We start from the raw sequence: 12,499 nt of genomic DNA, 5'->3' as shown, positions 1-12,499 counted from the left end.
GGTCTGTATGAGTCTAGTTATATGACATTCTGGAAAAGACAAAATTATGGACACAATTTAAAATTGCTGAACAGCAAAAGCTTTTGGCAGGAGTTTTGGTAAGGAAAGGATAAATAGGTGAAACAAAGAATTTTTAGGGCAGTGAAACTACACTTTGTTACACTATAATGGTTTGTCCAAACTCATCATCTGTACAACCCAAGAGTGAACACTAATATAAACTCCAGACTTTGGGTGTTAAAGATGTACCAGTGCAGCTTCCTCAGCTATAACAAATGTAGCACTCTGGTGGGGGAGGTTGATAATGAGGGAGCCTGTACATCTGCGGAGTCCAAGGGAAGCTGGGGAATCTCTGTACTTTCAATTTTTCTTTGAACCCAAAATTTCCTAAGAAAACCTTTTTTTGGATGCACTTCAGAAGACCTCTGAGAATAAAAGTCATGAAATACTAGTAATTAATAAATGACAACTGAGTCCAAAGTTCCCCCATAGTAGATCAAGGATTAACCATTTTCATTGTTTTATCTTTTTCTTTTTCTGGCAGCCATTGTACTGACGATGTCACTTTGGGGATCTCATACCTAAATTTTAAGGGATAAAAATTGGAATCTTTTTGTACCCTTAATTTAAGCTGAATCTACTTTGCCTATAGAAATGCATGTATTAATCATGTGATTATACCTACAAATAGGAAAACACATTAATATTTTTAAACACTATGGAGTTCCCGTTGTGGCTCATCAGAAACAAATCTCACTGCTGTCCATGAGGATGCCAGTTTGATCCCTGGCCTCGCTAAAGGGTTAAGGATCTGGCATTGCCATGAGCTGTGGTGTAGGTCGCAGATGTGGCTCAGATCCCGCGTTGCTGTGGCTGTGGCATAGGCCAGCGGCTACAGCTCCATTCATCCCCTAGCCTGGGAACCTCTATGTGCCATGGATGTGGCCCTAAAAATACAAAAAAAATAAACACTATATGTTATATGTTATTATGTAAAGTTATCTCTATATCTAAGGTAATAAACAGTTTTCATGCCATCTAATATTAGTCCATAAAAAATTCAACCTCTTTAAAAAATTCATTCAACCATTTTGATTGCAGGTATTTTATTGGCTGAATCAATCTATATAACAGAATTTAAAGGGGAACATGGCCAGAGACCACCATCAGTGATGCAGTTCCCGCATACAGCCAGGATAATCTGCATCCCAGCCCCGCAATACTGGGGAGGTCATCGCTGAGCACTAAATTAGACACTGGAAACATCTGCAGTCTAGTCCTTCTTTCAAAGCAAACTCATTCCTACCTCAATCAAATAACATACTACATTTGTGAGTATCTTGTGTACCAAATGAGATATAGCTTCATGGTATTTAGATTGGCTAAAATTAGAAAATAATGACTACTTGTTAGAAGCATCAATAGATAAATCTGTTTCTTTTAGTATCTCTTCCTCTTCTTTGATAAACATAAGGCCAAAGGAGAGACATAAAGACAATCCCCCACACACACATACACACGCACATATCAACACCATTTCTCAATGCATTTTTATTTATTTTTTAATTTTATTGCATGTTCTGACATATGAGTGGCTTGTAGACTTGCCTCTGGCTCACCAAAAGCCCGCTACACAAAATATCAAAAGACAAGCAAATGAAACCCATTACACAAAATATCAAAAAAGCATCACATCTATAAGAAAGAACCTTTCAAAAACATTAATAAAGCATATAAAACATTTGGCATTTACTTAATTTTTACAATTATAAAAATAATAAAAAACAAAAACAAAAACACAACCCTTTAACATTCAACATCCCACATACTGTATTTTAGGTGAATATCCTAAACAAAAGGTAAATGGATTTAATGAAGAAAATTCTATTCTCCATTTCCATTTCTAATACATCCAAACAAAAATACATCCATTCTTCAGCTAACTGGATTGAGGCCATAAGAACCCCATTAAGCCCCATAGACTTGTCTGTCCTTAATATTCTTTCACCCCTTATCTTAGATACTCATACACTCTTAAAAACTGCAAGATGCCACCAGGATGTGAGACCAGTAGTTGTGCCTAGCCTTGGCTAATGCCAGACACATGATATACAGTACGAGAATTTCTGAGTCCCTAGTGCCACTTAACAGTGCTGAAATAGCTCAGAAGTCCCAGGTTTATTCAAACACTCAGGACAGTCAAGGGAGAAATTTGCCTTCCCAGCATTGCCAAGGCATGGTTTGCAATCTTCCCCTTAATCAGGTGCTTATTAGCATCTAAGCACAATAAAAATTTGAAATCAAGGACTCACTCTCTTTAACATACAAAATTAAAAAAAAAAAATAAAAAAATTTTTCCCTCCCCCCCATCTTACAGTACCGCATTTTTTTAAATTTGACATTGCAGCCTAAGTGATATAGCCATGAAAATATAAAAACAAACAATAATAATAATAATTAAGTTTCAAACTGTGGTTCTGGAAAACCCGGGATCCCAAGAAGAAAAGAAAAATCAAAACACAAAGTACCACACACGCAAAACTTATATACACTTTTCAGAAGAAACTCATATATATTTCTGGACACATTAGCCCTTTTGCACTTTAAACTTAAAAAAATGGAAGCTTATGTGCAATGATGGCCCTTTACCAGAAGGCATGGCAGGGTTTTAGAGCTCATTAGCATATGTACAAAATATTCATTTTGTTATTTGAAAAAAAAGCTGTTTGCTACAAAGTATGTTTCTAAAAGATGTATGGGAATATTGCCATTCACATGTTTTTGCAAAGTCTGAAGACAAATCTTTGTTTCTGTGGTTCAAGCAATATCTCCAATGGAAGGCTGACTTGACAGGACATTTTTATGTGTCTGCACAGCCCAGAAGACATATGGAAGAGAAATTGGGTTCTCAGTTACTTTCCAACAAAGTGAAACCATTATTGTTTAAAGAAGAAAACGATGTGGTAATACAATGGATGCTATGGGAAAACTGATCTCATGGTTTTGTATTTTCCAAATCACTATTCTTATTTTAAACCTTACAGAGAGAACAATAAACCAGTCTTTATGTGCAGAATTTTACAGAACAGGAGAGCTATTAAAAGAAACCTTTACCAAATGATAGTATTTATGGGTCAAAGAGTCTCCTAAGTATTTTAATTTAGAGTTCACTGAGATCTCTCACTGTCTAGAGATTTACCAATTAAATAACTGTATATTTCCTGTTTTTTTCCTGGATATCCTTAACAGACATTATAGCTTTACTGCACGACTAGACAGAGGGCATTCATCCCAATCAAATCAACCTTAATTCTCTCTTGGGTAGCAAATGTGTGATCAAGTTAATCAATCTAGTGAAATTCAGTATTGGCTGCAAATGCTCTGTCAATAAATACTAAGAGTTAAAGAGCCTGGTATTAAATTTGAGGAGACTGCAGATAGAACCAGACACGTGATACCAGCTGCTTTTGAACTGGCTGCTATGACTTTTTAAGACCCTTAGCCGTGATTCATGTTCCCCAATTCCAACCAAAAGCAACAGAGGATATTTCCTTTCCTCTGGTGAGTGGTGGTGTGAATACTGATTTCTAATTAGATTCAATTAACTCAAAAGTCAACCCCCATCAGCAGTAGGGATAGCAGTAACATAAAATATAGCCACATAGAGTACACATATGCGTCCAGTTGCATCCATATGATAAGTATACATATGCGCACAGTCTTACCCACATAAATACAAGTGGATCCAAAGGTTTGACAGGGCATGTATTTAGCAACAAAGAAACCAAAGGGACTTACATGTCACTGTCACTCACAGGTACTATCAAGATCTGGATCCCCATTACTAGACATGGCAGGCATTGAGAGAAGGGGTATATAGATAAACCACCCAAAACAATGAAAAGAAAAAAGTCGTTAAGTGCAACTCCATTTTTTGTCTTTAAATTACATTTTAAACAATACTAAATGCCCCCCACCCAAAATATATATACTGTATATTTATATATTTATATATATAGTCTCAGACTATAAGGGTGAAAATGCTTTATAAAAGTCAACAAGAGATCTCTTCAGCTTAAGGAGATACCCACTGCTTGTTTGCTCACTTCCTCCTAGCTATGCCAATTTCAGTCCTGCAAGCAAGAGATTTGAAGGCTCAAAGCCAGAATCAGAATCAGATGGCAGGTCAGACATTAGGTTAAAGGTCATCTCTTACTTCTCTTTGCCTTAATAAACCAGACTGAAAAGAGGAAGGAGAGGAGCCGGGGAGAGTGCTTGGCAGGTCGAGCAGTAGTGCCTTATACGGGGCTGGGCAGATGGGCACAGCTGGCACAGCCATGCTCACTCTCCCTCCTCTTTGATCCGCTGTTGCTTGTTGCGACGAGCATCCATGTCGAAGTTGAAGTCATTCCACTCATCACGGGGTGGGAAGGAGATGGTCTGGCGGAGGGTGAAGCGCACAGCGTCAATGACACGTTCACCCCGGGTCTCACTGGAGCCCACGCTGACTGTGGAGGCACCACTTGGGGTCCGCAGGAGGTGGGGAGGGGAGGAGAAGTCATGGAGCTGCCGGTGGTCCAGGATGCCCTTCCAGATGGCATGTCGGAACTGCTCAGGGATTTTTAGACTTGCCAAATCCTGTGCAATAGGGAAGGGAATCAGGGAGAATTAGGACAAAGAGACTAAGTGACATTTAGCCCACACCATTCTGTCATTCCCCAATGTTCTGCCTTAAACCGATCCTCATTTATTGAATGAGGAAATTGGAAATAAAATTAGCTCTTTAATAATTGGTATGACATGTAACTGAGTACAGAGGTACAGCCTTGAGGTGCCATCTCTTCTTGTAGATAACATTTTACTTATTCCCTACTGGTCTCAGCTTCTTCATGGACAAAACAGAGACAGTATTTAGATCAGAGAACAAAAATCCTGGAGTTCCCATCGTGGCTCAGCAGAAACAAATCTGACTAGTATCCATGAGGATGCAGGTTCCATCCCTGGCCTTGCTCAGTGTTAAGGATCCAGCATTGCTATGAGCCGTGGTGTAGGTCACAGATGCAGCTCAGATCCCGCGTGTAGGCTGTGGTGTAGGCTGCCAGCTTTAGCTCCAATTTGACCCCAACCTGGGAACTTCGATATGCCGCAGGTGCGGCCCTAAAAAGACAAAAAAAAAAAAAAGAGCAAAAATCCCCAAACAAAAATACATCATAAATACAACTTTCAAATCTACCTGGCTCTAGCCAGTAGAATGTATATTAATAGAATGTTACAGCTTCTCAACGGAGGAGATGGGGGGAAAAAAGATTACTAACAGATAGTGAACACGTTCTGTGTGCCAGGCATTGAACTAATTGTTTTTATTCATGATCCAACTTAACGCTGAGATTAGTGATAGATATTATTACCCTATTTTATAGACAGAAAAGCTGAAGGTCAGAGAGGTCAATAATTCTAAAGTTACACAACTGAGTGAATGTGCTGAGGATGCAGGACAGCCTGCCCTCTTGGCCAAAAGATCTTTTGGTGTTTGGACAAATCAGGGTATCAAAATGCAGAGGGTGTATCCACATTCTATGGATGGGGTAGAAGGCATTCCTACAAAGATGGCTGATCTTAACTAACTGTGGTGGCATCTCCGTTTTGATCTTCATTAGCTCTTGACAAGCTTCTTGTAGTGATGGCTCGCCTCTTTTTATGAAGCAGCATGGTAGCTGGAAAGCACATTGTGTTTAGAGTCAGAAGACCCTGGTAGATGTTTTTATTCCACCACTGACTGCCTCTAGACTTTCATGAAGTCACTATTTTCTACTGGCCTCAGTTCCCTCACTGATAAAATGGGATACAAATTCCTTTTTTTAGGTCAATGCGTATTGTGGACTCATACACAAATGTGCACATGAGAGTATTCTGCAAATTATAAAGGATACTATGTGAACCTAAATCATTTGTATTATTACTATGTTATACCATTATTAACCCATGTGTGCATTTTAGAGGAAATACTTAGGAAAACTCTCAAATTTAATCACATTCCTTTTCCAGGAAGGTATGGGAAATAACTGCAACTGGTGTTGAGAGACAAGCTGAAAAGGAGGTGTCTATTTCCAGTGATGAAGAGGAAGAAGCTAAGATAAGGATGTAGAAATTACAAAGCCTCTCAATATTTCCCAGTTTATAAACACGCAGTATGGGGACTCCAACTGCCTGTTCAAGCCGAGGAATACTATAATTATAAAGAAGGTAATCCACAAATAGGTAGGCGAGCATAGCTCTTTATGCTGCTGGAACGCCCCATCAATCCCAAACTCTTTGTCAACTAGGCTCCATTCATTTGCATGCCTCTCTGTATAGATTTTAACTAATACTCACAGGTGAGAAAGCTGTGGCCCACAGCCTGGCACAGGACCTTGCCAATGCCAGCAGAGATGGGCTGTGGAGAACATCAGCAGTCCTAATGGCCAACGGAACATCTTGACACAGTCCCCAGCAGGGACAAATGAGCAAGGGGAAGGTGTAACTTTAAAAATATAGGGAGGGGATAATTTCACCATGTAAGGCTCTTAAACACAGGGCAACACACACTGTCTTGGATCACACTGTCTTTGATGGATGGACATCATTGAGAAGTGCCCTGAAACCTGTTGGAAAGCACTTCTAAAGCTTTCTCTGTAGCTTTTACTAAGAATTCCTTCTATCAGGGAGCAGCAGTCAGGGCTGATTTAGTGGGTGGAGAGGGCTAAGCATAGGGGCAGCACAGCATACACCTGTCACCATGGGCCTGGGGTATTCTCACAGTGCCCGGATGTCTCTAGCATCGGTGCTCAAGGGGGTGGGGGTGGGTGGGGAAAGAAGTCCCAGTTACAGAAGCAGTTGGAGAGACAGAGAGTATCTTATTCCACCAGCCTAAAGGGCCCTCTGGAAGCGGGATGAGAGGATAGTAAACCCAAAGAAAGAGCAGGAAGAGCAGCCTGGAAGGAAACCCCAATTGCCATAAACCAGGACAATATGAGCTCCCACTCATGTGAGCAGTGGTTCCAGAAGTGCTGTAGGAAGCAAGAAAAAGTCCCCTCCCATCCAGCTTGCTCCAAAGACTATCAAAGCCAGAAGGGAATGATTTTTGAACCCGATTAACTGAGGCCCAGAGAAGCAAAGTGATAACCCCAAGCTTTTCATTCCCACTAAAAAGCATGGTTGGGACCTGAACCCATGACTGGTGATCTTTCCCAGTCATCAGGGATGGCTGTGCCCTATTCTGATAGAACTGGCCATGAATGAACATATGGTTCTAATTGAGAGGCACAGCTCAATCCCCCCTGTAATGTCCTACTTAGGAGTGGCAGAAGAGACCAGAAGCTTATACTTCAGGGTTCTATTCCTGGTGCTGTCCTCAACTCAGCCATGCAAATGATTATACTGTCTCCCCAGATTTCAACATGAGAATCCCATCACCTGCTTCCTGCCATCGTCCCTGGGGATCTTATGCCAATTCATGAGAACACCCAAAAAGTCATCTAAATTCTACAGAGAACATACATTCCTTGAAGGGGGGTGTCCTCTCTCCCACTCTACCTATACGATACATGCAATAAACCACTGTTAATCAGATATGCTGAGGAGCACTGAGCTTCAGGGAATCTTTCTAATATGGTTATGGGTTCCAACAAAATTAAGGATTCGGGGTAGGACAAAAAACAGAGGGGATTCAACTAAAAGGTGGATGTCACCAGAGGGAGGAAATTAAGAAACACAACTCAAGAGAAAAGTCTAACAGTTACTTACATCCATGGAGTAATGCTCAATCTGATAGATGGTGGTCAGCCCCTGGGTCGTGAAATAGTCCAGACATGATGAACAGCCCAACCTCGCTAAGAAACTGCAGAGGGAGGAGGGAAGAGGAAGGAGGAAACAGAAAAAGAAAGTTCACCCCAACTGCATTGGCAAGATAAAGGAAAACCCAACATTTTGCCCTGGGAAGCCCTACAGAAGAGACTAGGGGCAGATAAAATATATATGGGGCCTTGGATTTGAGGTTTGGGGATGATTAGTGACATGAACTTTAGGTCTGTAGAAATTTCAATCAAGTGTTCAAGGATTCCTGCAGAGCAGTGATTTTCAAATGGTGATTGATGGAATTGTAGGCATTCCATAGAAATGCTTTAGGAGCCATTGCAGGGGGTGAAAGGAAGGAGTCCAGCGCTCAGGTTTCCAGCCCTCTTGCCTCCTAGCTCTTCACTTCAAAAAGAGCACCTCTACTTTGTTTGCATTTGGGGTTGCTGAGAGTGGTTTATGTGGCTAGGAAAAAAAATTGTAGGCCACTATACTAAAAATTGTAGCATGCCATTCACGCTTTTTGATTTATGTCCTCTTCAAAATGCAGACACCCTTCGTTTTGGTTTTGGTTTCAGATCGATGATGCCACTGCCATCACAGAGCCAGACAGTGGAGGGGATAAGCCAGGCACTTTGTCATCTCTCTGACTGACACTGCTAGTCCCAGAGCATCAGTCACATGGGAAACAACACATATGATTCCAGCAGCCAAATGAAAAAATCATTCTGCATATGAAGCAGGAACAGACTGATGGGCATTAGGTATGGGATCCAGGCATCTACTCTGCCCTCTGTAGGAGACAGGATTTTTCCAGGCTTTATGCCTTCCTTTCTTTTGGCTATCTGAACTCCTTTTCCTAGAAGGTACCACACTCTCATGAGACAAAGCAGAAGAGGCCATCAGGTTCTTGAAATTCTATCTTATTTGCTAATATTAGAACTTTTTTGTGGCCATCTGACTTCAAAACAAGGAGCCCGTGGCTGTTGAGAGCTATGAGGCCTAGAGAGCAGGAAAGGGAGCGAGATAGCAAGTTTACTGCCCTTTTGGGAACCCCAGCCCTGAGCACCAATTTGAAGGCTGCAACTGACTGTAAAAATGTGACAGAAGAGGAGGGGAGTAAGTGAAAATGGGGGAAACAGGCATGAAAAATTCTATGCCTATCAACTCACATTTTCACTTTTCCCCATGCTGATTATTGTGGTTTTCTTTGATTCAACAGTGCTGATGACTCCATAAATCACAGATAATAGTGGCTGAACTTCAACCATAGGGTTGCTTTCTTTCTTTCCAACTGTGCTGTTAACTTTGACAGTGTCCACCCTCCACCACCCAGAGATACTTAGGACAGGCCCCCAAGGGCACATGCTGTGGACTCACCTGACAAGGCTGCAATCTGTGGGGTACGGAGGTGGGGGGGTGCAGTGGGAGGTGGATGGCATGGAGAGTGGGGGAGGGAGGGCCTGGGTGGGGCTGAGTCCATTCATGTCTCCAGCCATTGGCATGTGGGTGCCCATCATAGGAACTGAACAGAAGCAGGAGGAACAGAGAGGGTTACTGCCATCATCATGTACCAGCATCCCAGTGGTCCATCTGGCCTAGTTTCATGTTACCAAGGGCCTGATCTACCAACCTTCCTTTTCAGTCTTATCTCTTACCACGCCCCTTTCAATGCCCTATGTCTCATCAAGCAGAATAATCACCAAACTAACTACATGTTTCTCGACCCCGGTATATTCTTTTGGGACAATCTCTTCCCACTTTGTTCTCCGTTTTTAATCCTCTGTCCCAAATGCCCGCTGCTCCTAATGTTAATATAGTCCTCCTTGTATTTGCCTTCATGGATTAGATTTCTGCCTCCCTCACCAGATTCATCTCCTCAAGCATGGAGATTAGACCCAAGCACAGTGCCTTGCACAGAGCAGATGCTCAGGAAATACTGGTTCAGTGAAAAAAGGAACATATCTGTGAGTAAGAGAGGGGCATTTGAAATACTGGTTTGGAAATGGAATGGTTTACTGCAATATTTATAGGGAACAAAAGGCCTCAAAAGGAAGGATGCAATGAAAGACAGTGGCTCTTTCCTCTGGTCCATTTCAGAATGGTATTTGGGAACACCACCAACTCTGGTTGATTTCTTACTAAACCATAAGCTGTAAACACCTCCTGATAGGGAAGAAAGCTCAATACCAATAATGTTTATAAACTAAATGTTGTCTTCAGGTTTAAAAAAAAAAAGCAAAATAACATATCTACAAAAAGATGAATGTAATTGGCTTCTACTTTAGTGAATAGTAGTATGCCGAAGGGGAAAGGCCTTTGCCACCAACTAGTCAGCCAAAGAGCACAGGCCCAGCATAGCTCATTGGCTTCCTCTCTGATGTTCCTGATGCCATCAGAGGAAAATTATGGAACATGAATAAGAAAAAGGAGGCAAACTGTTAACACAAATGTGAAGGATCCACCACCCATTATTTTGTCATCTCAAGAAAAAGCTGAGGACTCTAAGATGTCACTAGAAAGAAAATAAAAAATAAATGGTCCCTTTTCCTTTTACTGTCCAAGTAGCAGAGCTTTCAAGGGGTCAGTTTTGGAGCCTTAGGATGCACTTGTCACTAGTGAGAGGCCAGTTCTGGCTCTAATGTCTTTGTTGCCACACCAGACGACCATAACTCTTATCTCATTAAAATCTGAGCATATGCTATCAGAACCAGAGAGAGTCATAATCCTAGCCTGCCTTAACATCCTTATGAAAACCCAGTCTTTCAAGGCAACAGTGAAATGCAAGTTTAAAGGCTGGTTCAAAATAATGAAGGATTTGAAAGGACAAGATTTAGGCAGTGTTTTATGAGGGTGATTACAGGATACAAGGACAGTACTTAGGCTTCTGCATCCCTTCTACATTTTGACCATCCCTCTGTATTTTCACCATCCTTTTTTCTTTCAAGTTTGGTTATCTACTTTGACTCTTTTGCTGGATTAAATTCTAGTGGACAAGCTAATTTTATTTGCAGCAAATACATGCAACAATCATCATTAGTTTCAAGGCCCAATTCTCACATTATCTCTTATAGTTATACTTAGTTGATATAAGGAATATGTGTGTGAATAAATAAAAGGGAGACTCCTTTCCCCAGGTCAGTTATTTAATAACTGTGTATAGGATGGAGTAGATGAGCTGAAAAGGCCAAGACTGTAGAGACAGAGAATCATAAAAGGCTAAATGTACAGAGTGATCATTTTAAGAATGGAAAACTGAGTATCAGAGCAGAGATGTTACTTGTCCAGAGATACACAGCTAATATTGCCATAGAGTCCAGACTATAATCTATCCCTCTAGATTTTAAGTTCATCACACTATGCTACTTCCCACAAGCTGGACACATCTTCCTTTGGTTATCTCAAAGAAGGCAGAAGGTGGGTTCCCATCCAGGTTGGCAGGAAGTGGGCTTTCCACAGGGATCTTCATCCCTAATAAAGCAAGAGCCTGCTCCATCTCTACCAGTGTGTTTTGTAATAAACCATGCATCTTAAAAGTGAGAAAAAGTTCACCATGAGAAACTTAAGCCACTCAACTTTAATCTGGTCTGTCCCAGTCTGCCTCTCACGTAACTAAAGAGCAAGCCTTTCCTCCAGCCCAGGGGCAGATCTTCCCCTACACTAGCCCTGCTGGTCCTTCAGTTGCAGCTAAAGGGAGATGCTCTTACTGTTGGCTCCCATGCCATCAGGAATGGTGGTGGGAGTGAGGGCGTTGCGCTGCTGAGGGTTGATAAGCTGGCTCACGGAAGGCAGCTTGTTCATGCTGTTCATTTTGTTCAGAGGTGGGGAGCTGTTACCGTAGGAAGACTGAGACTGCATCGAGGTCCTGGGAACACAAACATGGGAACGATGGTGAGCATGGGGCTTTGAAGAGTAGGGACTGGTTGTTTCCTACGGGTCTCAGATGAAAACATGGCCTCTACTGTACACTTGCAAAAGTATTCCTCCAGAACAATGACAAGAAGTTATTTGTCTTTCTATCCGAAAACCTTTCCTGTCTTGGGAGGGATCATAGGCTATCATCAAATCATATTTTCCCTCCATGTGTAGAGGACAAAGCTGTCTTCCTAAAGCATCTCCTTTGTCAGAGGGACAATCATGGCCTCCTCTTTTGCCCTCTATTGTTTTCTCCATCCTTTTCCCCTCGCTCACCCCTTAACTCTAACAAGTTTGAAAATCAACAAGGGAAAAGAACTGAGTGAAGAACCAAAGGCTTATGAAAGACATGGAGATACCAAGGTTAAATGGCAGCTGAGGTATTTCATCTGTAGCTTCCTAGGCCATTTGAGATATGCAGAAATTAACTGCAAGGCCAATCAAATAGGGCAAATAGAAGCACACCCTACCAGCATGTGGAGGCCTCAACACAGAAACATGCTTCCTTAGCTTAGATGTTCATGGGCCATGAGAGAGCCCATCAGAATGCCAATGGTCTCTATACACAAAGGGGAATCCTTGGAGCCCAAACAACTGTTCCGTTCACAAATCTTTGGAAAGACAAAGGAAAAAAAATATCAATTTCCATTTAGCATAACTTCAATTTGGAAACTTGGCAGAATTGATTTTTCATACCATGCACTGTAGTACACACAATATTCCCTACTCAACTGCCAATCTTGACTTTTTCTTT

General features: G+C 41.6%; 1 protein-coding gene across 12 annotated transcripts in view; it reads right to left on the bottom strand.

Moving 5' to 3' along the window:
- Positions 1 to 1,536: 1,536 nt before the first annotated feature.
- Positions 1,537 to 12,499, bottom strand: part of TP63 (tumor protein p63) — a 230,946-nt gene continuing 219,983 nt past the window's right edge. For 11 of the 12 annotated variants that reach the window (XM_021070042.2, XM_021070044.2, XM_084990704.1 and 8 more), the window contains 4 exons: positions 11,538 to 11,695; positions 9,211 to 9,355; positions 7,783 to 7,876; positions 1,537 to 4,638 (listed from right to left, as the gene is read on the bottom strand). In XM_021070042.2, coding sequence (XP_020925701.1) covers positions 4,342 to 4,638; positions 7,783 to 7,876; positions 9,211 to 9,355; positions 11,538 to 11,695 — 694 coding nt within the window. In that variant the 3' untranslated portion in view covers positions 1,537 to 4,341. The remainder of the gene's footprint in view (positions 4,639 to 7,782; positions 7,877 to 9,210; positions 9,356 to 11,537; positions 11,696 to 12,499) is intronic. The other variant, XM_084990707.1, reaches the window with a different exon arrangement.

Source organism: Sus scrofa, chromosome 13 (genome assembly GCF_054392235.1).
Source record: "Sus scrofa isolate SSC_HxYL_T2T_F1_AM1 chromosome 13, Sscrofa_HxYL_maternal_Yorkshire_Landrace_v2.0, whole genome shotgun sequence".
In the NCBI taxonomy this organism is placed as follows: domain Eukaryota; kingdom Metazoa; phylum Chordata; class Mammalia; order Artiodactyla; family Suidae; genus Sus; species Sus scrofa.
The sequence above is the reverse complement of the archived record's forward strand: the minus strand, read 5'-3'. Positions and strand labels throughout refer to the sequence as shown.